General features: G+C 49.5%; 10 protein-coding genes across 10 annotated transcripts; 4 read left to right on the forward strand and 6 right to left on the reverse strand.

Annotated features, from left to right (window-relative positions):
• Nucleotides 1-28: 28 nt before the first annotated feature.
• BDV38DRAFT_287329 (uncharacterized protein) lies at nucleotides 29-1,530 on the forward strand (the record flags this gene model as incomplete). Its single annotated transcript, XM_032060837.1, has 5 exons — nucleotides 29-245; nucleotides 304-446; nucleotides 510-846; nucleotides 873-1,148; nucleotides 1,205-1,530. 5 exons carry the CDS (start codon nucleotides 29-31, stop codon nucleotides 1,528-1,530), a joined length of 1,299 nt encoding a protein of 432 aa, XP_031908917.1.
• Nucleotides 1,531-3,316: 1,786 nt separating this feature from the next.
• Nucleotides 3,317-4,700, forward strand: BDV38DRAFT_199052 (class I SAM-dependent methyltransferase). The gene is made up of 4 exons (XM_032052413.1): nucleotides 3,317-3,829; nucleotides 3,910-4,013; nucleotides 4,092-4,275; nucleotides 4,333-4,700. The coding sequence occupies exons 1-4, from the start codon at nucleotides 3,443-3,445 to the stop codon at nucleotides 4,516-4,518; spliced, it is 861 nt and encodes a 286-aa protein (XP_031908918.1). The 5' UTR covers nucleotides 3,317-3,442; the 3' UTR covers nucleotides 4,519-4,700.
• On the reverse strand, nucleotides 4,701-6,155 carry BDV38DRAFT_199053 (gelsolin family protein). Its single transcript, XM_032052414.1, has one exon. It carries the CDS (start codon nucleotides 6,070-6,072, stop codon nucleotides 4,882-4,884), a length of 1,191 nt encoding a protein of 396 aa, XP_031908919.1. The 5' UTR covers nucleotides 6,073-6,155; the 3' UTR covers nucleotides 4,701-4,881.
• A 559-nt stretch (nucleotides 6,156-6,714) lies between these two features.
• BDV38DRAFT_287332 (uncharacterized protein) lies at nucleotides 6,715-7,880 on the reverse strand (the record flags this gene model as incomplete). The annotated part of the gene is made up of 3 exons (XM_032060838.1): nucleotides 6,715-7,063; nucleotides 7,128-7,509; nucleotides 7,643-7,880. 3 exons carry the CDS (start codon nucleotides 7,878-7,880, stop codon nucleotides 6,715-6,717), a joined length of 969 nt encoding a protein of 322 aa, XP_031908920.1.
• Nucleotides 7,881-8,321: 441 nt separating this feature from the next.
• BDV38DRAFT_287333 (DUF3237 domain-containing protein) lies at nucleotides 8,322-9,027 on the reverse strand (the record flags this gene model as incomplete). The annotated part of the gene is made up of 4 exons (XM_032060839.1): nucleotides 8,322-8,363; nucleotides 8,422-8,489; nucleotides 8,544-8,753; nucleotides 8,805-9,027. The coding sequence occupies 4 exons, from the start codon at nucleotides 9,025-9,027 to the stop codon at nucleotides 8,322-8,324; spliced, it is 543 nt and encodes a 180-aa protein (XP_031908921.1).
• A 461-nt stretch (nucleotides 9,028-9,488) lies between these two features.
• Nucleotides 9,489-10,445, reverse strand: BDV38DRAFT_296554 (NPP1 family protein; the record flags this gene model as incomplete). Its single annotated transcript, XM_032062953.1, has 2 exons — nucleotides 10,069-10,445; nucleotides 9,489-9,981 (listed from the first exon to the last, which is right to left on the reverse strand). The coding sequence occupies exons 1-2, from the start codon at nucleotides 10,287-10,289 to the stop codon at nucleotides 9,489-9,491; spliced, it is 714 nt and encodes a 237-aa protein (XP_031908922.1). The 5' UTR covers nucleotides 10,290-10,445.
• A 2,765-nt stretch (nucleotides 10,446-13,210) lies between these two features.
• Nucleotides 13,211-14,605, forward strand: BDV38DRAFT_296556 (fungal specific transcription factor domain-containing protein; the record flags this gene model as incomplete). The annotated part of the gene is made up of 1 exon (XM_032062954.1): nucleotides 13,211-14,605. The coding sequence occupies one exon, from the start codon at nucleotides 13,211-13,213 to the stop codon at nucleotides 14,603-14,605; it is 1,395 nt and encodes a 464-aa protein (XP_031908923.1).
• A 318-nt stretch (nucleotides 14,606-14,923) lies between these two features.
• On the reverse strand, nucleotides 14,924-16,658 carry BDV38DRAFT_287336 (major facilitator superfamily domain-containing protein; the record flags this gene model as incomplete). The annotated part of the gene is made up of 6 exons (XM_032060840.1): nucleotides 14,924-15,463; nucleotides 15,520-15,799; nucleotides 15,858-16,010; nucleotides 16,073-16,269; nucleotides 16,330-16,487; nucleotides 16,535-16,658. 6 exons carry the CDS (start codon nucleotides 16,656-16,658, stop codon nucleotides 14,924-14,926), a joined length of 1,452 nt encoding a protein of 483 aa, XP_031908924.1.
• Nucleotides 16,659-17,486: 828 nt separating this feature from the next.
• On the forward strand, nucleotides 17,487-18,523 carry BDV38DRAFT_274773 (NADP-dependent oxidoreductase domain-containing protein; the record flags this gene model as incomplete). The annotated part of the gene is made up of 2 exons (XM_032057901.1): nucleotides 17,487-17,821; nucleotides 17,887-18,523. The coding sequence occupies 2 exons, from the start codon at nucleotides 17,487-17,489 to the stop codon at nucleotides 18,521-18,523; spliced, it is 972 nt and encodes a 323-aa protein (XP_031908925.1).
• A 221-nt stretch (nucleotides 18,524-18,744) lies between these two features.
• Nucleotides 18,745-19,233, reverse strand: BDV38DRAFT_287338 (uncharacterized protein; the record flags this gene model as incomplete). Its single annotated transcript, XM_032060841.1, has 3 exons — nucleotides 18,745-18,887; nucleotides 18,965-19,004; nucleotides 19,078-19,233. 3 exons carry the CDS (start codon nucleotides 19,231-19,233, stop codon nucleotides 18,745-18,747), a joined length of 339 nt encoding a protein of 112 aa, XP_031908926.1.
• Nucleotides 19,234-19,934: the final 701 nt, after the last annotated feature.

Consider the following 19,934-nt stretch of genomic DNA (forward strand, 5'->3'; position numbering starts at 1 on the left):
GACCTGTTGTGACAATTTTCCAATCACAATGTTCTTCAAAGCTCTGGCCGATGCCACCGAGTGTAATACCAAACTAGGAGTCGGGGCACTTGAAATCGCGCGCCGTGCCCAAAATGGTGTTTCTAATGCTATTGGCATCAACAAAGTACTACCGTCTGCAGTCCAGAAACTCACCAATCGTGTTTACGACACAAACAAGAACATTGTGCGCCGGGTTGGACATGGTAGTGCTAGAATATTGCGACGTATTGAGTGAGTCGTGGGGACTTGACGCAGCTTGATCTGGGATCTGATTTTGCATAGCCGAAGATTTCACGGTGGACGAAACAGAAAACGCCATGGTTATGGAAGACGCCAGCCTAATAAAACACGTCAGGCTTATAAAAGACGCCAGCTTAACAGAAGGCGCCGACCTGATATATCGGGTGAAGACCACGATCAATCTAGTGTGGTGGGAGAGATCACTCTTTTGTTCAGGATTGGAGAAATGAAGCTAATCGACCTCCCAGAAAAATCACCAGGAACCATCAACTAGTTCTGGTCTCTATCATTTCCAGAGCGCATGCCCTGACCTCCCGGATAGTCGCGACCATATCTACGAAGCGGAAGACCGGACTCTGCGTCGGCGTGTGGACCTCAGGCCTTCTTGCCCACCGGTATACGACCAACTCAAAGCAGCGAGTTGTGTTGCCAACGCTATCGCTGGTGCATATGAGTTTATCTCGATGAAGCAAAACTTACATTTCTCACCGTCAAGGCTTTTTATTTGGTACTATGGTCGCCAAATGACCCATCCTGATGACCGCGATGCTGTCCTCAAAAATCTCGGGATGTCTTTCCGAGAAGGTATTAAATCGCTTGCAAAAAAATAGTCACGGCGTCTGTTCAGAACAAGACTGGTCATATGAAAATTGCTGAGTATAATGCGAAGACGAAATACTTTGTCCCCGGGGCCAAGGCGGCAAAGAAGCCAGCTGCTCGGGCACAGAAACGTGCTCATCAGCATGCCACAGTCAAATACTTTTCATTCCCTGGAAAAGAAAGGAAAAAGCTCAAAGATAGCCTTGACAGGGGATATCCGTTTCTTTTCCTGCTGGTACCAAGTGATGGATTGAAAAGGATTGGTGGTGACTATGGCTACACCCTGAGTATGTTGGTAATTTATGTCAACTGCAATGATTTCAAATAGCTGATCCTCTCGCAGAGATGCCAACGCCTGCTGAGTTAAAAAAGTGGAAGGGGCGTCATGGCCTCTTAGCGGTTGGTTATGACGATGATGACAATGAAGAAGTCTTCATTGTTCGCAATTCATGGGGGGCTCGATGGGGTGATGGTGGGTACTTTTACATGCCATATGCATACCTCAAATCCTGCAGTGATATATGGACTATTCGTTTAGTGAAGGGTTTATCTCCTTATTCTATACAGGGGTGGTCATTAGTCAAGGCTGCGGGCCTCTGTGCAAATCCCTCAATCGACAAAGTCCCGGATTGTCCGTTCTCGCAGAGCAATGCTGTGAAAGAATTCTGAATGATCAGTTGAACCAGAGACATCAGCGTCGCAAAGGAGGTGATTGATGGCACTCTGTGGATCTGGGGTCTGATGCCGAATGCTCTCTAGGATGAATTGAGATATATATAGGTTCAGGTGTATACTCTAGCATCTACGTAGCACACTGATGTTCATGATGACAACTACGACGACTTCTCTAGAAAGATAAGCTCTTGGAATCAATTAGTCTCCCTGGCATAGGGTACCCTCTTCATGTAATCCACGATCGGTAACCGATTCTCAGTCTTAAGACTCGTCTTCTACCTCTGTCAAGCAATGATAGTGAGTCTTGACTTCTATGACCCTCATCGGATTACGAGCGGGAATTTGTGTCGCTTGTCTTTCTGGTAGAGCTTGGACTGTGATTTACTCGTTTTAGAGGGAAATCCTCATTCTGTAGAAAGCAGGCAGAATGCATGCTGTAGCCGTCTAAGATGGAGCAGACGGACCCCTTTGCAAGGGGCCGTAACGACTACTTAGATCGAGACGCGTGAGCCGTGAGCTGTGCACAGGACGGGTACCCAGGAAGAGGCGTGGGTGTCACTTGGCGTGGAAATGTCAGTGTCAGTCGGAAAATTTGAATTCTTGCCGTCAAGCGTGGAAGGTCTACTGTCGTTCTGATGTGGTTTACTTTGAAATTCTCGTAGGTGAGTAAGTGCTAAGGTAGTTACACACGTACGTTTCTTGGTGGAACGACAATATTCGTTTCCCACGTAAGACTTCTGGCTCCATCACAACCTTCTTCGAAGCCACCAATGCAGTATCGCCAACCCCAAAGCACTCAGAGCCGTGACTGGCGCGAACTAATAAGGCAACCTGGTATCCGTATCCCCTTCCTCTGGGGGCAGGAAGGGCGATGGGAGAAGCTATGACTGGCTCGTCAGGAAGATACAGGCACCACGGTCCACACACAGAGCTGATGCCTGGTCACCAAGGACCTTCTACGAAGCCGGAAAAGGCCTATTGCGACGAAGGAACTGGTCATGGCGACTTCATATTGGTTCACATCCATTCAAAAGATGTATGCATCGCCTACACACGTTAGCGTGCACATCAGATAGTGGAAAGGTAAGACATACCAAAATGTACGAGACTGATGGCCACCGCTGTAGAAAACAACTTGAGGAAGAACGGGGTAGAGGGTGCGATCAATATGTACACTTACAGGAGAAGAGCTGTCGATACCAGTCCAAGATGATGTTTCTGATCTATCTTATCTGTCGTCCTGGGGTTGACCAGGGGATCCGTCGCACCGGTCGGCAACAATGACCCTCTGTTGTCATTGTCTTTTGTGTATGCGGACCCCGAGCAACCCATGTCCCTTCAGATTCAACTCAGCACACAGTGTTGGGCATGTTCGTGGTTGGTGGGCCACGCCTGAACGGGGTGGAGGAGAAGAAAAGAGTCGAAAAGGAGACCGAGAAGCGATGTTAGCGAACACCCTTACTTACCTATCCATCGTACTACCACGCGCATGAGTCGTATTGCTTGCATAGTGATCAGCGTGCATCTATCCCCATACATAGTCCATGAAATACTGCCTGGCCCTGTCATCAGCACCCCGTATTTCTCTACAGGTACACAATTAGGCGTACCTTTATTCCACAGGACCCTATTCTCTCCCGCCACAGTGCCAAACGGGCGCTTGTCGGGCATATACCTTCATAACTGGATATAGCTTGGACGTCACCGCTGGCTCTGAAATGTTGATATGTCTGATTGATGGTCGTATACATGCGATATACCGCTGCCGGCCAAGAAAAGCCAAGCAATGGAATACGAGACCTTGACTCACACTGTGATGATTGTTAAATTACCAGGACCGTTAAGTGTTGCCGGGGAGGGGATTTGAGAATAAAGCTATCTCTCTTGCTCCAAGTAAGACGACCCTATGGAACCAACAGGCATGGAGGGTCAGGCTTTGGCAGCCTGGGAGGACCATGCTAGATCCTGGGATACTACCATGGGTGACGACGGGAACGATTACTTTTCAGTCCTCGAATTGCCTGCCCTGGAAAGAATGATCAGTGAACAGCAACGGAATCGTGCCTTGGATCTCGCGACGGGAAATGGCTTGGTTGCGCGATGGCTTGCTCAAGAAGGATTCTCTGTGGTTGCGACGGACGGCGCAAGAGCCATGCTGGAGCATGCAAAGGCGCGAACAGCGACCTGGTACGAGGAAGGAAGGCTGGACAAGGAACGCACGATTTCGTTCGAACTTCTAGATGTGACCAACAAAGATCAGTGGGCGCACTTTATTGGCCGGGGTACCCTTCTGGTTCGTCGTTATTTGAACACTTGGAACGCCTTCCGTCAGAGCTCGAACTAAACGATGATACCTGGGCTAACACTTTGCAGAAAGACGGATTTGACGTCGTTGTGATGAACATGGGTATTATGGATATTCCTGATCTTGAACCATTAGCAGTATCCTTAATGTCCCTTTTGAAGCAAGACGGATGGTTCGCCCGACCTTTATTTGACTCACGTACTGGCACTTGGAAAGCTGCTCTTCGTTCTGACATGTTTACCTTTTACAGTTTCGTTGCTACTGTGCTTCATCCTCTATTCTTCACGAGTGGCGCAAGGCGCCAGATCACAGTTCATGAGGACCCAGTGACTGGCCAACGCGTAATAGATCGGTCCATACTTTTGAGCCAGTATCAGAACGTTGCCCCGGCCCGGCAACTCCTATTTTCTAATGATAGTGAGCATAAGCCGCCGGTATAACTCTTCCTGCATCAAGATTCGCACTTCAATGCACTAATGATAGACGGATAGTTGTCATTCCACAGGTCTTTTCAAGATCTGTTTGCCCCGTTCTTTCGGGCAGGCCTCATCCTTGATGCTCTTGAGGAAGTGAACTTCGATGATACCTTCCGCGAGCCATCGCGTGAATACGCTGCTAGGAATTTCACTGAATTTCCGAAGATACTCGCTTTTAGACTCAGACGTGTCTGTACATAGGAGTCCAGACTTCTGCATGGATACCAGGTGTTGTTCAGGTGGATACTCTAGCTAGAATCTAGATACTTAGCGCTTTCTGGTGACTGTGGTCTTCTAGATTTTTCTCAACTATCTGCGGTCCCTTCGGCAATACGTATGGCTACACTGAGAACTTTACTCATAGATAGTTCGCTGAAGGGACAGAGTTCATGTGATTCTTGATCAAAAATAATCTTATCATCACATTCGCTACCGAGGCCCTCCTGAATGCTGTCGACCGCACATATCTGCGTGGGAAATTATCGACTTGGTTAATCAATTGGAAATATATCCTTAGTCTGCTCGTTGCCAGGGCATCTATACATGATGTATCTCCGCTTCTATCTAAACCTCAATCCATTTCAGGAATGCCGGGCTTTCGTAACCTTCCACAACTTTGGAAATCGGGGTCAGGTATGCGTCGGAATCGTCTTGGTTTTGTTGCAGATGACGAACATAAGCCTGGGCGACTTTCAGCCACAAGGCCTTTTCGCGTTCACTGGCACCCGATCCTTGCCAGACCCACAGTCGGCTACCAACGTCGTAGAGGAATACATCGTTTCCGTCCAGGTCCGACCGGCGAACTGGCCCACCATCCTTGACCAGATTGAATGAGGGCGATCCGGAGGCGTCACTGAGCCGGAATAATTTGGATGGACGCGAGGCGCCGCTCTGATCTTGGGATCGCTTGGAGAATGAGACGGGACGTGGAGCCTGGAAGGAGAGTTGGTCCACCTCCTTGCCGCCCAACAGGTCGACGAAGATCTTCGACCGCGATTCCAGTTGGGATAGCACTTCCACATCGACATGTTTCGCCAGCGTCATGTCGTTCACAACCTGAGCGGCCTTGGCCTTTTCCATCGGGCTGCAGGTCTTTCCCTGCCACACCCAGATCTTGTCGCCCTTGTCTAAGACAAAGACATCTTTGTCATCGAGGCTCTGCCAGGTTGGTTCCACCTCGTACACGATGATCGAGTCGATCCGGCCGGCGCCTGGATGCTTGAAAACACGAAGCAACGTTGTCACCTCCTCAGGTTCTTCTTCCTCCACATGGTTGAAACCTGAAGCCACACCGCCGGACCGGATGGTAATGCGACGGAACAGCGACACGAAATCCTCCGATGGCTGTTGCTGGACTTCACGATGCTGGGTTGCCGCTCCGTGCAGGAATTCGTCCAGCTCAACCGTCTTGTAAGCCGCGGTGCCCGCCTCGTCCTGGGTTGTTTTGCTGCCCAGCCAGAAAAAGATATCGTGGCCCAGTTTGTCATCGCCGACTTTGTAGGAGTGCAGCACGATGTAACTGTCCCCGTTGTAGAACTCGCCCGCCCGGCTCTTGGGCCAGGGCACGACCTCGAAGTTTTCAATCCGCCAGATCCACAGCCCGGCCTCCTGTCCGATCTGCCCGTTGTTCCAGGCCGGCTCCGTGGCCGCGGAATTGTACTTGACGCGATGGTCCAGATCGGATCCGATCAGCTCCACATTGCTATCCTTGATGTCATATTCCTTGGGGTGTACTAGTCCTTCGTGAGGCGCCATGGTGAGTTCGTTAGTGAGTTGGATGGAGGTTGTTATGTTTATCTCTGGAGATTTGTTGGCGGGAAATCTTGCTAATGACGCACGCAAGTGGGTCCAGTGGCTGACCCGATGGCGGGGTAAATTATGAGTAAGAGACTCGAGGGAGGAGGGGTAGAGAATGTCCAGTTTATTGGGCTTCAGTACAGCTTTTCTTAGGGTCTTGGGCACCGTGGCAGTCTTGTCTAAATCGTCTCTGATCCATCTTACATGAGGGTGTGACCGTCAGAAAAAGAACGTTTGCAATATAATCACGTGATATTGTCAACAAAAGATCATCTGAAAACAATAGCTTGACCATGGTCATCTTCGATAGCTGCATTTATATGATTGTAGTAACAGCGAGAGTGAGAGTCTATCCAGGGTACTCAGAGTGTTCCTCCTTTTACCTACGGCGTGTGTACTCGTGACAGACTAGACCCTACAAAGCTCACGTGTTTCAACAACCAATATATATTTTTCACTCTGTCGTCAGACCAGACTACATACAACCAGGTATTATAACTGTTCAATGCGAGACAATACCATGCATTAGCCTCAAGTATCTGTAGAATCCAAATTTGTCCGGAAGGTTGTTTCGCTTCTATCGCCATTTATCTACACAAGTTAAGACGATTGTTTGATTTCCTGGGCAACCACATCCTCCAGTGTCTGCATTGACGGCTCGCCGATTAAGGCGTTGTCTCGTTGATCATATAAAGTGCCCCCTTCGGTCCAGATCCGCCTCAGGGTCAGTACCGTAGCTTCAGGCTTGCCAGCGTTCCAAGTCTCCGACTCTGCCTCACGCAAGTGGGAGAGCGAGGTATACTGAACATTGTTCCACGGTTGACCACCTGTCTGACGCACGAACTCGGCATGGATATCGGCAGGGGTGGTCGTGAACGAATTGACCTTGAGGGCGCGGTTGAAAGCCACGGCGGGGTGTCGTAACGTCGCCAACACGAGAGTTCCAACACTAGATATCCGAAGCCATTTAGTTCCATTGCAGTGGCTGTTTAGCTATAACCCGAGAGACTTACTCTTTCATCGTCGTCAAACTCACGCTCGCGCTTCCGTCCTCTCCTAGTAGCGTCGCCTTTTTGCTCTTCACGTCCCATCCACCCGCAATCGGATTACCTACAAAATGAACATACATGTCGGAATATGGGCCTGTGACGACATATGTGTACGCTAAATCGGACACCACCCCTTCGGCGGGGCTCTCATTCTCCAAGAACGCCCGCACCTTTAATTTCTGCTGATGCGGCTTTTCCTGCGCCGAAGCAGGGGAATACTTGATATCTGTGCCATATTCCGAGGGGAGGAACCATTTCACAGTAGGCGAGGCGTCAGCAAGGCGGATGAGAGGGATCTGGGACGCGATTGCGCCCCGGCCCAACGCAGAGATGACGGTATCGATCCCTAGTATCCATCAATATGGGACTCTCAATCAATCAAGGAGGACGCTTCTTTAAGATCCAAGGCGTCATGGCCTTGATTATTAATTGTTGGTTCCATAACGAACAGGGGTGTGATGGTGAGAGCAGTGACATACCATCATAAGCCTTTCTCACGGTATCTTCATCCTGCAAGTCACCTACGAGGACTTCAACATTCTTGGTGCGTTTCAAGTCATCCAAGAAATCCTTCTTAGAAGTTGCGGTAGTTTGTGAGGTGAAAATCGCGACCCGGTCAAACTCATCCCGCGCGGCAAGAATGGCATCCAAAATGTATGAGCCGATGTTTCCCGTGGCGCCGAAGAGCAGGATATTTCGGGGTTTGAAGGAAGCCATCTTGCTATCTGTTTCTTGAAATCACTGTATGTACATGCATCTAGAAGCATGTTTAGTTATAACTTCAACGATCATGTAACCTGATTATTAATCCTCCAGACCTTCGAGTGGACCAAGTCCCCACTGCCAGTGCGGGGCTTTGTCCAATAAAAATAGTTATATCATGGTGGAGCAATGGTGGAATCGGTGGGAATATTCTACTAATGGCTTGGCCTGATCCTGTTCTAAGGAGGACAGTGATAGACCATAGTAAACTGTCAACCTATGCGTCGTCGGGGAGAATGATATCAAACTGAACTAGGGATTCTACCCGTGTAACAGTCATAACTTATACACTACCCGCTGCAAATCCATCTTTCATTCATATATCTGTAGTAGGTTCAAGTACTATCTGAGTCTGTGTCTTTGAAGGTCCGCATGACCCAACCCTCCTAGTCAGTCTCAAGCCAGGGTCGTCGTCGTGGCATTCCAGTCAGAAGCAAACTGTTCAAGGTCAGAGTCCGTATTCCAATAGAACCATTGCATGACGAGACTGTCTTACATTCCATGCATCGATGCGAAGCAATGACGAGTTGGAAGTCTTCTCAACATTGGTCAAAACGCCAATCGCTAAAGTAACCCGTTAGCGAAGCAGACGTGCTGCAAACTACATAAGAAACCCACCCAGGACGTTGTTCAACCAGTAATATTTCTCGCTGCCCGTCTCGAAAACCAAGCGGAGATGCAGCTGGCCAGAGGGAGACTTCGGGCCCGAGGTTTGAATGAAGATATTCTCTCCATCATGAGTCCGTAGGTTGTAGCGTGTATCCGCCGAAAAGACATTGCTTTGGGGGTCCGTCAATCCCCAGTCAGCACCGACATCGAGAATTTCCCCTGATGCAGTATTAGCCAGTGATCCCTGTGTCCTTAACGAGGGGTCGCTACCTGACAGATGAGGACCGGTAAAATTTCCTCCGACAATGGGAATGGCCTTGCGGATCCCATGAGGACCACGCGATTCCATCAGCGTGCCTTCACACTTCACATAGGCAGTGTAGAGGAAGCTCAATTCGGGTGCAGTTGGATATGCTGGTGAAGCCGCCGCTCCATACCCGGCTTGGGAAAGGAGAAGAAGTGGGAAGACAGCGTTTTTCACGAAGGACAACATTTTGCACGTTCAATGCCAACAGTAATAGACATGAAAACCTGGGGTACCCCGCAATTATAAGTATATCTTATATATACTGTGGATCCCCAATACCGTAAACATTATCCGGATCTGCGACACGGGTCCGACTAGTCGTCTACCTAGCGTTCGGCACTTGTTAGCTGGGTGCATTACCATGCGTGCCTCGGTTTATCCGACGCTATTCCATTTCCCGAGAGAAGCTCCACATAAAGCTAACAACCTTGGGGCATGATTCGTGTTGGGATGCTGCTGTTTTATTAACCCGGCATACGAAAGCCGCGAAAGCTCCCGTTCAGGTGTAATTGACATATTCGGGGATTAGATACATGCATTCCTGCTAAACCGTACAATTCCCTTTGGCCATTCCCTTTGATCTCAATCTTAATCAACTACTAGGCAACTCATGACGGAGTTCCTTCCATACACAGCCGTATCTCGTCTCAAAAAGTGGCCTTTTCGAGGTTGGATGAGAAGTTTGCATCCTTGAATGGGACATTGGCGTCTCCAAAGTCCGTGTCTTCCAACGCCGTACTCGCAGCAGTAGGGAGACTCTCCCAGGCGATCAGGGGCTGTGTCCCGCCGACAGTGGTTGTCAGCCCACATTGATGGTTCACTGGCCAGACACTGTAGTATTGAATCAAGGGGCTAGTGCCATCAAGTGTGTAACCGTCTGTCGAACAGTCCCAGCCACCATGTGCGGACGGGCAAACTGCCACGATATTGTCCGCGGACGTGGATGTGGAGTCGGACAACCAGACAATAACACCTTCCCAATCATGGCGGTGGCCGAGGCCAGTGGATGGCTCGTCTTTGGGGAAGTACCAAGAGTACATGAGGGCATAATAGTCCCCGGATGTGCCACCCCTCACATAGATTTGCCCGGTGCTGCTAGAGCAATTTCCACTGGAATCGCCCGTAGGCTCGAGGCCTGCACTGTTGACCATGATTAGCAAGGAATGATATCATTTATTGCGTACATAGTAACTATCTCAAAAACGCAGGAGTGACGCAGAAACATACTTCGTATTACCCTCGGCATCTACCGCTGGGAATGGGACGCATCCATTGACCACATACAGATGCGGTTGATAAGCCAGGTAGACCTCACCCGTGGTACCGCTGGGGACCGTCTGGTCAAATCCCACGACGGCATCATGGTCGATGCTTGCGCGAGGGAGCACAGCACCTCGGGCATGAGAGCCCAGGAGGCCGGTAGCTAAGAGGAGGGATTTAGGGTACATGGTGAAACAGAGAATTATTACGGTGGTTCGCCGATTCTACTTGTTGAATATGGGTGAGGACCACTTTTATAAGTACTTGTACGTTCTATCAGTGTCGTATACATCAATCCCCTGCCCTATCTACGTGCCTCACCGTCCGTAAGTGAGCGAATATGCATTATTTCGGACAAATTGCTTCCGAACTGTCAAACTACCGAATTCCTTGGCCGAATCCCGGCGAACGTGGCGGATTTGGTGATCCTCAGTGGGTGCTTGGCAACTTGTTTAGTTTACTTAAAACACACCATCGACCTTAGCTCCAGTTCTGCAGAACACAGTCAAGCAAAGATCAGCATTCATGCGTTCAGATGCAGAGACCTGATAGGCGCACCTCGTCAGCGACGATTTAAATTAAATGAACACATATGACATTGGCTGCAAACTTGTAATATACACGGATCATTGTAGCCCTTATCTATCGACCATGATAAAGCGAATAACCAATAACATCACCATCACAAGTCCTGTGCATATCTTCATATCGACGGACACTGCAACTGCAGTGCAAAAATGAGGGGGTATAATCTGGCAAGTAGGGTCGGAAATTAAATGTCTAGGTGGTCGTCTGCTTTTCGGTCGCCTTCAGAAAAGCGTCGTTATGGTATATCGAGAAGAATCCTGTCATTCGGCACTATGGACCACTCGATAGCATCTAGATCTTTCTCGCTCAGTCCCGCCGGAGACATGTCATCCTTACATGCTATTCGGGAGGCTGGCGTCGCGTTCATAAGTGGGTCAGATTGGAGTACCGAACATGAGCTGTTGCTGGTTTCCGTAGAGGTCGGTGATGGAGGCAGGGAAGAAGAATATAATTCTGAATGATGGGATTCCCATCCGCGCTTTGCGGCCAATATCGATTCCAGCAGCATATCCGGCTCCGCTCCGGGGAATAGAAACTTGAAAGCGGATTGGAAGTCCATCAAGCGCGATTCCAGATAAGTCACATACCAGCGTTGTAAAGGGCTTCGCACTTGTTTGGAAGGATATGTACAGAGTCGACCAAATGTACTGCAGTCAGTACAAGATGGTCTATCCTTGGAGCACTGCGCAATGTCCATCAGACCATAGACGCGCCAATGAACTGGGCAGTGTATACCTTCTGCTTCCGGACTCGGCACTCATTGCACTATAACTTCACGGTTACTTTGCGCTCGACAGAGACTACTCCCAGGACTTTGCGTACCGCATAACAGCGTGGATCACGACTACTGATCATGTTCCGTTTGAAGGGACTCCGTCGATGGGTTTCCATTTTCTTTTTCTTGTTTCGGCGCTCGACTCGATCTGCCTGTTGGTAGGATATCAATTCATTATAACTTAATATCTGCTCCAGTTAAACTTCTTTTTCTTTTTACTCAGCCATATCTCATGATCTACGTTGAACATTATGCTATAGCGAATATTAGTTGCGATTTGTTGTACTCCCATGGAAATCCGAGCGAGTCACCGGGTAACTGTGGAGAAATCCGACGAAAATCCGCGTCAACCGACATTCCGACGCTTTTCCGAAACGACTCTGAAGGAAGGTTATGGTAATACCTTTGCGACTTGGATCGATGTGCTTTGACTGGGGGAATGAATAGAGCCGAAAGAGACAAGGACGCCAGGATGGTGTAGAAAATGAAATAGATCCGTGGCGCGTGAATCTGTTCGTACAGACACAAGCGACAACAGGTTTATCTAGCGAATGGCCCAGCAGAGAAAGAAGCATGTAAGCACCGGTAAAGAGTTATGTAGGATAATCGTCGCTTGGAGATATTACAGGAACCTCCCACGCTCTGGGAAGATCATACTCAGGATATATCATTCTCAGATCATTTGCCTCGTCATGACTTGATTTAAATGATTTCCTCGGTTCAAACCCGCCTTGGCAGTTCTCGCCTAATTTCGGAAGGTCAAAAAAATGGTTCAACTTCAACCTCAACGGAAATTGATTGTTCTAAGATATGCAGGGTTCGCAAATCTGACCTGCTATCGGTCACTATCCGATACGCCAGCACGCTATTTCCCTGTCCCTCTCTCTATATCCGTCGTTTGCCCTCTTTTTATATTGGCCAAGTGATTTCCGCTTTCCTTCCGCCCTTCCGGACATGCAGGCGGAAATGCTGGCCAGCGACGACAGCTCGGCGCGGAAGATGCGTAAAGTTACTCGCGCTTGCGATGCATGTAAGAGAAAGAAGAAAGCCTGTACTGGGAATCTCCCCTGTAGACCTTGCGTCAAACGCAAGGAGGTCTGTACATACAATACCACCTATAATCGCGGCGTAGCCGTGAGCCCACCTCCGTCCTCGCATACGATACATCATGCATCTCTCCGAGGAGCGACAGACAGCAACCCAGCAGATAGCCATCTATCTTTCTCCTCCCCAACTACGTACACCTCACCAGGCAATGTACGGCCGCCTACCTTCCACGACGCGCCCACCTCCGTGATTTCTCCGCCGTCCATAACTGACACCAGGTATCATGATCATGAGCCCGAGATCCCGCAGACGGAGGTTGCGGATCGCTACTGGGGGCCAACCTCTGCGCATTCCTTCTTAGATCGAGCTGCGGTGGGATTACCAACTCCTCCATCAAATGCGATCGGGTCTTCGCATGATCCCAGTCACGGCCGGACCACATCCATCTTTCAATTTGGGGATCGCGTGGTGAAAGAAACATGTGCGACCGAGTTCCAATGGCCAGATGTAGAGACGGCGGAAGCCCTAATTCATCGATACTTCGAGTTTGCATCACCGACGCACCGGGTTTTGCACCAACAGACGGTGGAGGAAACGGTCCAGCGTCTCTACCAGCGCGGACGACCGGACGGCGAACAGATCAGTGGTGTGACGAGTGTAGGTCAAGCCATTCTGCTGATGGTGTTCAGCACCGCCACTATGTTTAAAATGGATGCGAAAGGCCGTATGACCGATGCAGACGAAATCGGCTGGCAGACCAGTGAGTTGTACTTCACGAAGGCAGATCATCTACTGTCACGGGAAAGTGGTGCACCCCGATTAGAGTCGGTGCAGGCCAGATTCTTAATAGTTCTGTATCTGCTCAGCTCATCACGGGCCCATCGGGCGTGGTTCACATTAGGAACTACCATTCAACTGATCATGGCACTCGGCCTTCACAGCAGACGGCGGAATAGGGATACGGCCGAAGTGAGTCTAATCGAGCAGGAATGCCAACGCCGTGTTGTCTGGTGCTCGTATACGTTGGATAAATATCTGAGCTTGATGTTGGGTACACCCCGTCTATGGCATGATGAGGATCTAGACGAGCGATTACCATCGCGTGTGAACGACGAAGATATCTCCTCGGATCGTATCTCGCCGCCAACCCGAGACTGTGTAATGGACGCAGCTATATTCCATGCCCTACTCGCCCGCGTACTATCTCAAGCCGCCAAGGAGCCGTACGTGGTGGCCGGTATCACTGATCAAGAGGAAATTAATACCATCCGAGTTTTGTGCGAGCGAGTCGCGGAATGGCAGGCAGAATTGCCGCCATTCTTATCCGGCGTCATCCATTCCAGCAGCCTCATTCCCTTGTTCAAGCGACAACTGACAGTGCTGCAATTGGCGCGATACCATGCCCTGATGTTCATCACTCGGCCGCTGTTGCTGCGGAACTATGGCCAGATCTGGACGGATCGCGAGGCCAGCTACGTTCAATACCTCCATGTGTGTCTAACGGCGGCCAAAGACACAGTTGAGCTTATCACCACCTTTGCCCGAGACAACCAGCTTTTCCCAGCCTTTTGGTACTCGCAGTATATAGCCTTTAACGCCTTGTCCATTATATACATCTACTTGATCCAAGTTCAGTGTAACCGAATTCTACCGTTGAGCCAAACCTATGTCGCGACTGAGGGTGGTCTGAATAATGGCCTTGGCTTTGATGAATCGACTCTCTACATCCTGGCGGAGACCGCGCAGTATCATCTGACGCACGCGACGGCTAGGAATGCGCCGTCTTGGAAGTACGGGACTATTCTACAGAGTCTACGGCGAGAGCTTGAGCGGTTAGGAGCACCGTGCGACCCAGTCCCATTGAATGTGCCTCCGGGGCATCAAGGCGGGCCCAGGATAAGGGGCAGGAACCTGGATAATTCAAACTTGGCAGTCGCTATTCCTCCTTCTCACCCTGAGCCTCGCTACCATGAACCCTTTCCGGTTGATACGCAGGCTCTCCCATTATTCGATACTTTCACTCTGGACAATGACCTGATTCTTGATTTGTGGTCACAGTTGGATAGTCTACCAATCAGTGCGTATTCTTTCTAGTCTTAACATCTCTCAAGCTAATAGTGACCGATATAGCCATGCCAGGATAACCTTGACTTCCGTCATGTACATACTATGGTTTATGTGAAGGAGGTTCGTCTCTAACTCGATCCTGGACTGCGATATACCATGGATTCGTCCTAGGAATAAGGCTCTAACTATTCCCAGAGTAGGTCTCTACGTGATGGATCTTTTAGCTTTGATCAATAAGGAGCCATAAGGCCTAGGAGAACCACTGTATAATCTTCACAAGTAATCCATATTTATAGAAGAAGCAAAGCCCCGCTTTGCAGCACCTGACTAGCCATTTGTGATTGTCTAGAAGATGTATTTGTAGCGTATTTGGCCATCTTCCTCCTCCGCCTTTCGCGCGTTAGTGTTCAGCCAGTGGAGGTAAACCGCCAACAGAATTGAAAAACAAATCCCTCCTGCAGCAAAACTACAAAGAATGATGCCTCCCGGCCGATACTGCGGCGCGTCCTTGGTTGGGAAGAAATACGAGCCATAGATATTGGACGAGTTGCCGAAGAAATTGACCATGGCGTAAACAATGGCTCTCTTAGTTCGGGTACGCGGAATAGTACTGGCGATCCAGGCTTGGACCACGTTGAAGGCGCTGTAGGACCCCATGCACATAAGGAACATGCCAATATACCGGACCGCTGTGGTTTGGGAGCTGATGACCATGACGTTGCCCACGATATCAATGCAGAGCGGCCATACTATGAGAATGGCTCGGCAATTCGTTCGGTTGGCAATGAGGGAGTTTCCAAGAGCACTGAGAAAGCCAAAGACATACACTGGCGCTGTGATAAGCAGGGTAACGATCTTCCCGAAGCCGAGCGTTTCCACGATGCTCTAGACACCATTAATCAGCAGAGGCTTGGTGACAACTAAGCGATGGCAGGACTCACCGGGAAGAAATATGTCCAGGTTTGGGACGTTAGCTGGCAAATCTGAATAAGGACCAAGGCCCAGACTTTCGGATCAGTCACCGCATCCTTCAATCCTTGCTTGATGGAGCCATTCTCATCGACCTCATTATTTGTTGCGACAGCCAGGCGCCACTCAGCAAAACGCTGCTCCTGTTCCGTTAACCACTTTCGCTGGCCGGAGCGAGGAAAGTCAGGGAGTAAAACGACTGCCAGCATTCCAGCCACCATAGTGCCAGCGCCTTCGATAATGAAGAGCCACCTAAACAAAGGATAATGAGCCGATGGAACCACGTCTTGTCATGACATATTGCGCTTACCTCCATCCCGCGAGACCACCTTTGCCATTCAGTCCACTGAGGATACCAGCGGCCAGCATGCCTCCAAATCCATTTGCCACGGTGTTTCCACAGTAGACAATGGCAACACGTACTGCAAGCTCAGAGGCTTTGTACCATGAACTCATTAACAACCTGGAACTCAAATGTAAGCAGGGCAGGGGATAGAAACCGCCATCTGACAGGAATGGACATACAAAGCACCAGGAAAAAAAGGCGATTCAGCAAAGCCTAGAAAGATTCGTACGCATAAGATTCCGGCATAGTTCTTTGTTGCTGCCATGCAGATGGAGATCCCACCCCACACAAATATGGCGGCTGGGATATACCGCGACGGCTTGACACGGGTGAGGATAATGTTGCTTGGAACTTGGCCGAGAAGATAGCCGACGAACTGTTCACGTGAAAACGAGTTAGTCATGGCAGGAAGACAGAGTATGTATCAATATCTTACCATTAAGGCCACAGCTGTCTGGTACTGGTTGTCAGAAAGGCCCAAATCTTCTTGTAGCCCTCCCAAGCGGGCATTGGCAATGTTTGATCGGTCAAGAATGTTGAAGATAAACAGCAAGAACAGAGCCGGAATCAGGTGAAGATCGATCTTGCGCACCACTGTTTTAATCAGTACTGTTAAATAAGATCTGATCGAACGTTCTCACATCTTTTTTCCAACGTCGAAGTTTCCTCGTCCGAAAGTCCCTCAAATTGGATAACGTCAGGGTTTAGTGGCTTAGTAGTGGTCTCTACATGGGAAGAAGATGATTTCGAATCTATTTCTGCCATGGTGGATTTATCTTCCTCCCCCGTCTCGTCTGTGGCTTGGTTACAGGGGGTACTGTGTAGTTGAACGGAATGTGAGGGGCTAAAAGAGGGAGCAGAGTATAAAGGACAGAGAAGTACGTTCGTCCAAAGTCACCGCTTAGGGTTGATATATGAAGGCTTTCTCCGCATACGCTCCCCCACACGCCCCCAAGCTCCAAATGAACCCCAGACTTGTGACAGGCTCGACTCAAATGGTAGTAGGAGACGGGAGAGGGTCGGGTACAGACTATCTTCTCTTACATCCATCTCAATGTGGACGAATGGCATTGGATGACGGCTCGGGGACTACGGAGAGACTCCGAACCTACTCAACAAGCCTGGCCAAGGATACATCGTTGAGGATCGGCTGCAGCTGTGAAAGCTTTTAGCCATCAAGCTTCGACAGATTCTGCTTGGCTGAGAGCAGCTGCACGAAACAGGCCGGGTAGAGTTTTAGCCGTGCAGCTGCCGAAGACCTCCTCGATCCTCCTATCATCATGAGGAACTGCACTTTAGTTAGTTCAACTATATCCGGTTATCATGCAGCGGACGAAAATATCTCGTTCGGAGAAGTAAATCGTCATAGACGTAGGTGACTTTTCCGCTATTTTTTTCCGCTATTTTTTTCCGCTTATCTTGTCGCCAGGCGGAATTCTCCACTTCCCCAGTTGGGAACCCCGAAGGATTAAAGATGTTTGGGGGTTGAATACTTTAAGTGCTTGGTATTTATCAACCTCATGATTTTCAATTCTGTACATTGACTTACGACTTCTCTCCATTTCTCTCCTTACAACACTCCCCCATCCCACAATGTCGCTTTCTACACACTTCACGCTCAACACCGGAGCCAAAATCCCTGCGGTAGGGTTTGGCACATGGCAGGCCAAACCTCTCGAGGTCGAGAATGCCGTAGAGGTGGCGCTTAAGCAAGGATATCGACACATTGACTGTGCTGCTATTTATCGCAATGAGACGGAAGTTGGCAACGGAATTCGCAAGTCTGAGGTCCCTCGGAAGGAGATCTTCATTACCGGAAAGCTCTGGAATACGAAACATGCGCCAGAGGATGTCGAGGCCGCTTTAGACAAGACGCTCAAGGATCTTGGTGTTAGCTATCTTGACTTATATCTGATGCACTGGCCCTGGTATGATGTTGCCGTCCCAATGATGAAGCCTGCAATGAACTTCTCGAATTCTAATACGGATACAGTGCTTTCAAATCCGGTAACAAGTGGTTTCCTCTAAACGAAGATGGCGTGTTCGAGTTAGCAGATGTCGACTACATCACCACCTACAAAGCCATGGAGAAATTGCTCTCGACAGGCAAGGTCCGCGCCATTGGGGTATCCAACTTCAACGTTCGTCGCTTGGAGGAGCTCCTCAGCCAGGTTTCCGTTGTCCCTGCCGCCAATCAGATCGAAGCTCATCCTTACCTGCAACAACCGGAGCTTCTGCGCTTCTGCCAAGAAAAGAAGATTATTGTGGAGGCTTACTCGCCGCTGGGCAATAACCAGACTGGAGAGCCCCGTACGGTCGATGATCCTTTGGTGCATAGCATTGCCGGAGAGCTTAGCATGGACCCTGGTCCGCTGTTGGCTAGCTGGGGTGTCCAACGTGGCACTGTGGTCCTGTCCAAGAGCGTCACGCCGTCTCGTATTGCGGCCAATCTCCAAGTGAAGCAGTTACCCGAAGATGCGTTCGCCCGTCTTTCTTCCCTCGAACGCCACAAGCGCTTCAACTTCCCCGCTTTCTGGGGCTACGATATCTTCGAAGAGGTGGGCGAGGAGGCTGTCCGCAAAGCGGCACTAGAGGCAGGTCCTGTGAATAAGACCAAGTTCACTGTATAAACGGGGTGTGTTGATATTAGGTGCTTCCTTCCTTGATATCCACCGGCTTGGATGTTGCTAGTCTGGTTAGCAGTCTGACATTTATTAGTCATGTTCAGACATGTACACGAAAATGAATAGAATGAATGACATTAAATAGAGCTAAGTGAAACATTGGGACAATGTACTGTAAATGAAGATCAAAGAGCTAATCAATAATGCCAATAATATACACGCTGACTCTACCCTGTACAACCATTAGCTTTACCAACCACCGGGGCCTCCCGGACCAGGAGGTCCTCCAGGTCCTCCGCCGGGGCCATCTGGTCCACCTGGTGGCCCATCGGGGCCACAGCAATCGCCGCAGAAGCAGCAGCAGCAGCAACTGCTCGCAGTCTCATTAGTCTTCTGCGGCAGGTAACAGATTCAAGGAGTGGGTTGCTCACTCGTCATCAGGCCCACCTCCACCGCGCAACTGTAATTGCATATCTTCCGTGGGTGTCTATTATTAAAAGGCCGTCAGTTACACATGATCGTACTCCGTATATCGGTTTATATTCGTGCAGCAAACGTACAGGTTGATAGGTGACAACATGATCGGTTGTTGGGGCGGTTGGGCTTTGGGGTTGAGTCATGGTCAAAGTTTTCGGGTCCCATGAGGGTTGAACATTCTCCTCTGAGCTCACTGTTCTTGATGTGCCAAACCAACTGAAGAGACCTTGGCCGAACATGATGCTCTCTGTTTGTGATTGTAGTTGTATTAGCTGTTCCTTTGTTCCTGGCGCTGCAACAGGGGAAGTGGTCGGTCTTAAAAAGTCGCCGTCAAGCAAACTCCACTATCGATCATCGCCAATGGATCAAGTCTTAGTCTAGGCAACTGCTTATTGTATTGCGAGACGTGAGACGACGTTATTTCGTAGCTGAAGCTTTCCCCACTATGTGGATCCGAAGCTTCTTCGAACTTACGTATACCTCGAGCTGTAGGGCCCGGACGAGATCCGGTGTCATCCCATTTTAACCTATTGTCAAAAAAGACATCAAAAAAAAGACAAAGAGAGCGAAGGGCATGTGGAAGGTAAATTGAAAGAAGAGAGGAAGGAATGCTGGCAGTACCTGAATGCCAAAACGTAGCTGCGCAGGCTGCTTGTTCCCAACGCAAGGCTGGAAAGTTGCGCAAAGAAACTACGCAATGATACGGATCTACGCTAATGCTACCGACATTAGCCACAGTTCTAGAAGCCAATAGCTTGACCATAGGTTTGTGGCGTCAGGGGCCAATGAAGACATTCAAAGTCTTCAAGGGTAATGCACAGTATCACACTCCAGCGAGGATTCGTAACGCAACCAGATAGCATACCCCTTCGCCATGGAATATTGATGGTGGCTACAACAGAACTAGAGAGCACAGTAGCAGCACTAGTTTACACATCGG

This window comes from Aspergillus pseudotamarii, assembly GCF_009193445.1.
Source record: "Aspergillus pseudotamarii strain CBS 117625 unplaced genomic scaffold BDV38scaffold_75, whole genome shotgun sequence".
NCBI classification, from domain to species: Eukaryota; Fungi; Ascomycota; class Eurotiomycetes; order Eurotiales; family Aspergillaceae; genus Aspergillus; species Aspergillus pseudotamarii.

Bases quoted from the DNA above. Each gene is read 5' to 3' on its own strand.
- BDV38DRAFT_199052 (XM_032052413.1), top strand. From the start codon at position 3,443: ATGGAACCAACAGGCATGGAGGGTCAGGCTTTGGCAGCCTGGGAGGAC. The intron at 3,830-3,909 runs GTTCGTCGTTAT...AACACTTTGCAG, and splicing joins TTGGCCGGGGTACCCTTCTG to AAAGACGGATTTGACGTCGT. The intron at 4,014-4,091 runs GTTCGCCCGACC...TACCTTTTACAG, and splicing joins CTTTTGAAGCAAGACGGATG to TTTCGTTGCTACTGTGCTTC.
- BDV38DRAFT_199053 (XM_032052414.1), bottom strand. From the start codon at position 6,072: ATGGCGCCTCACGAAGGACTAGTACACCCCAAGGAATATGACATCAAG.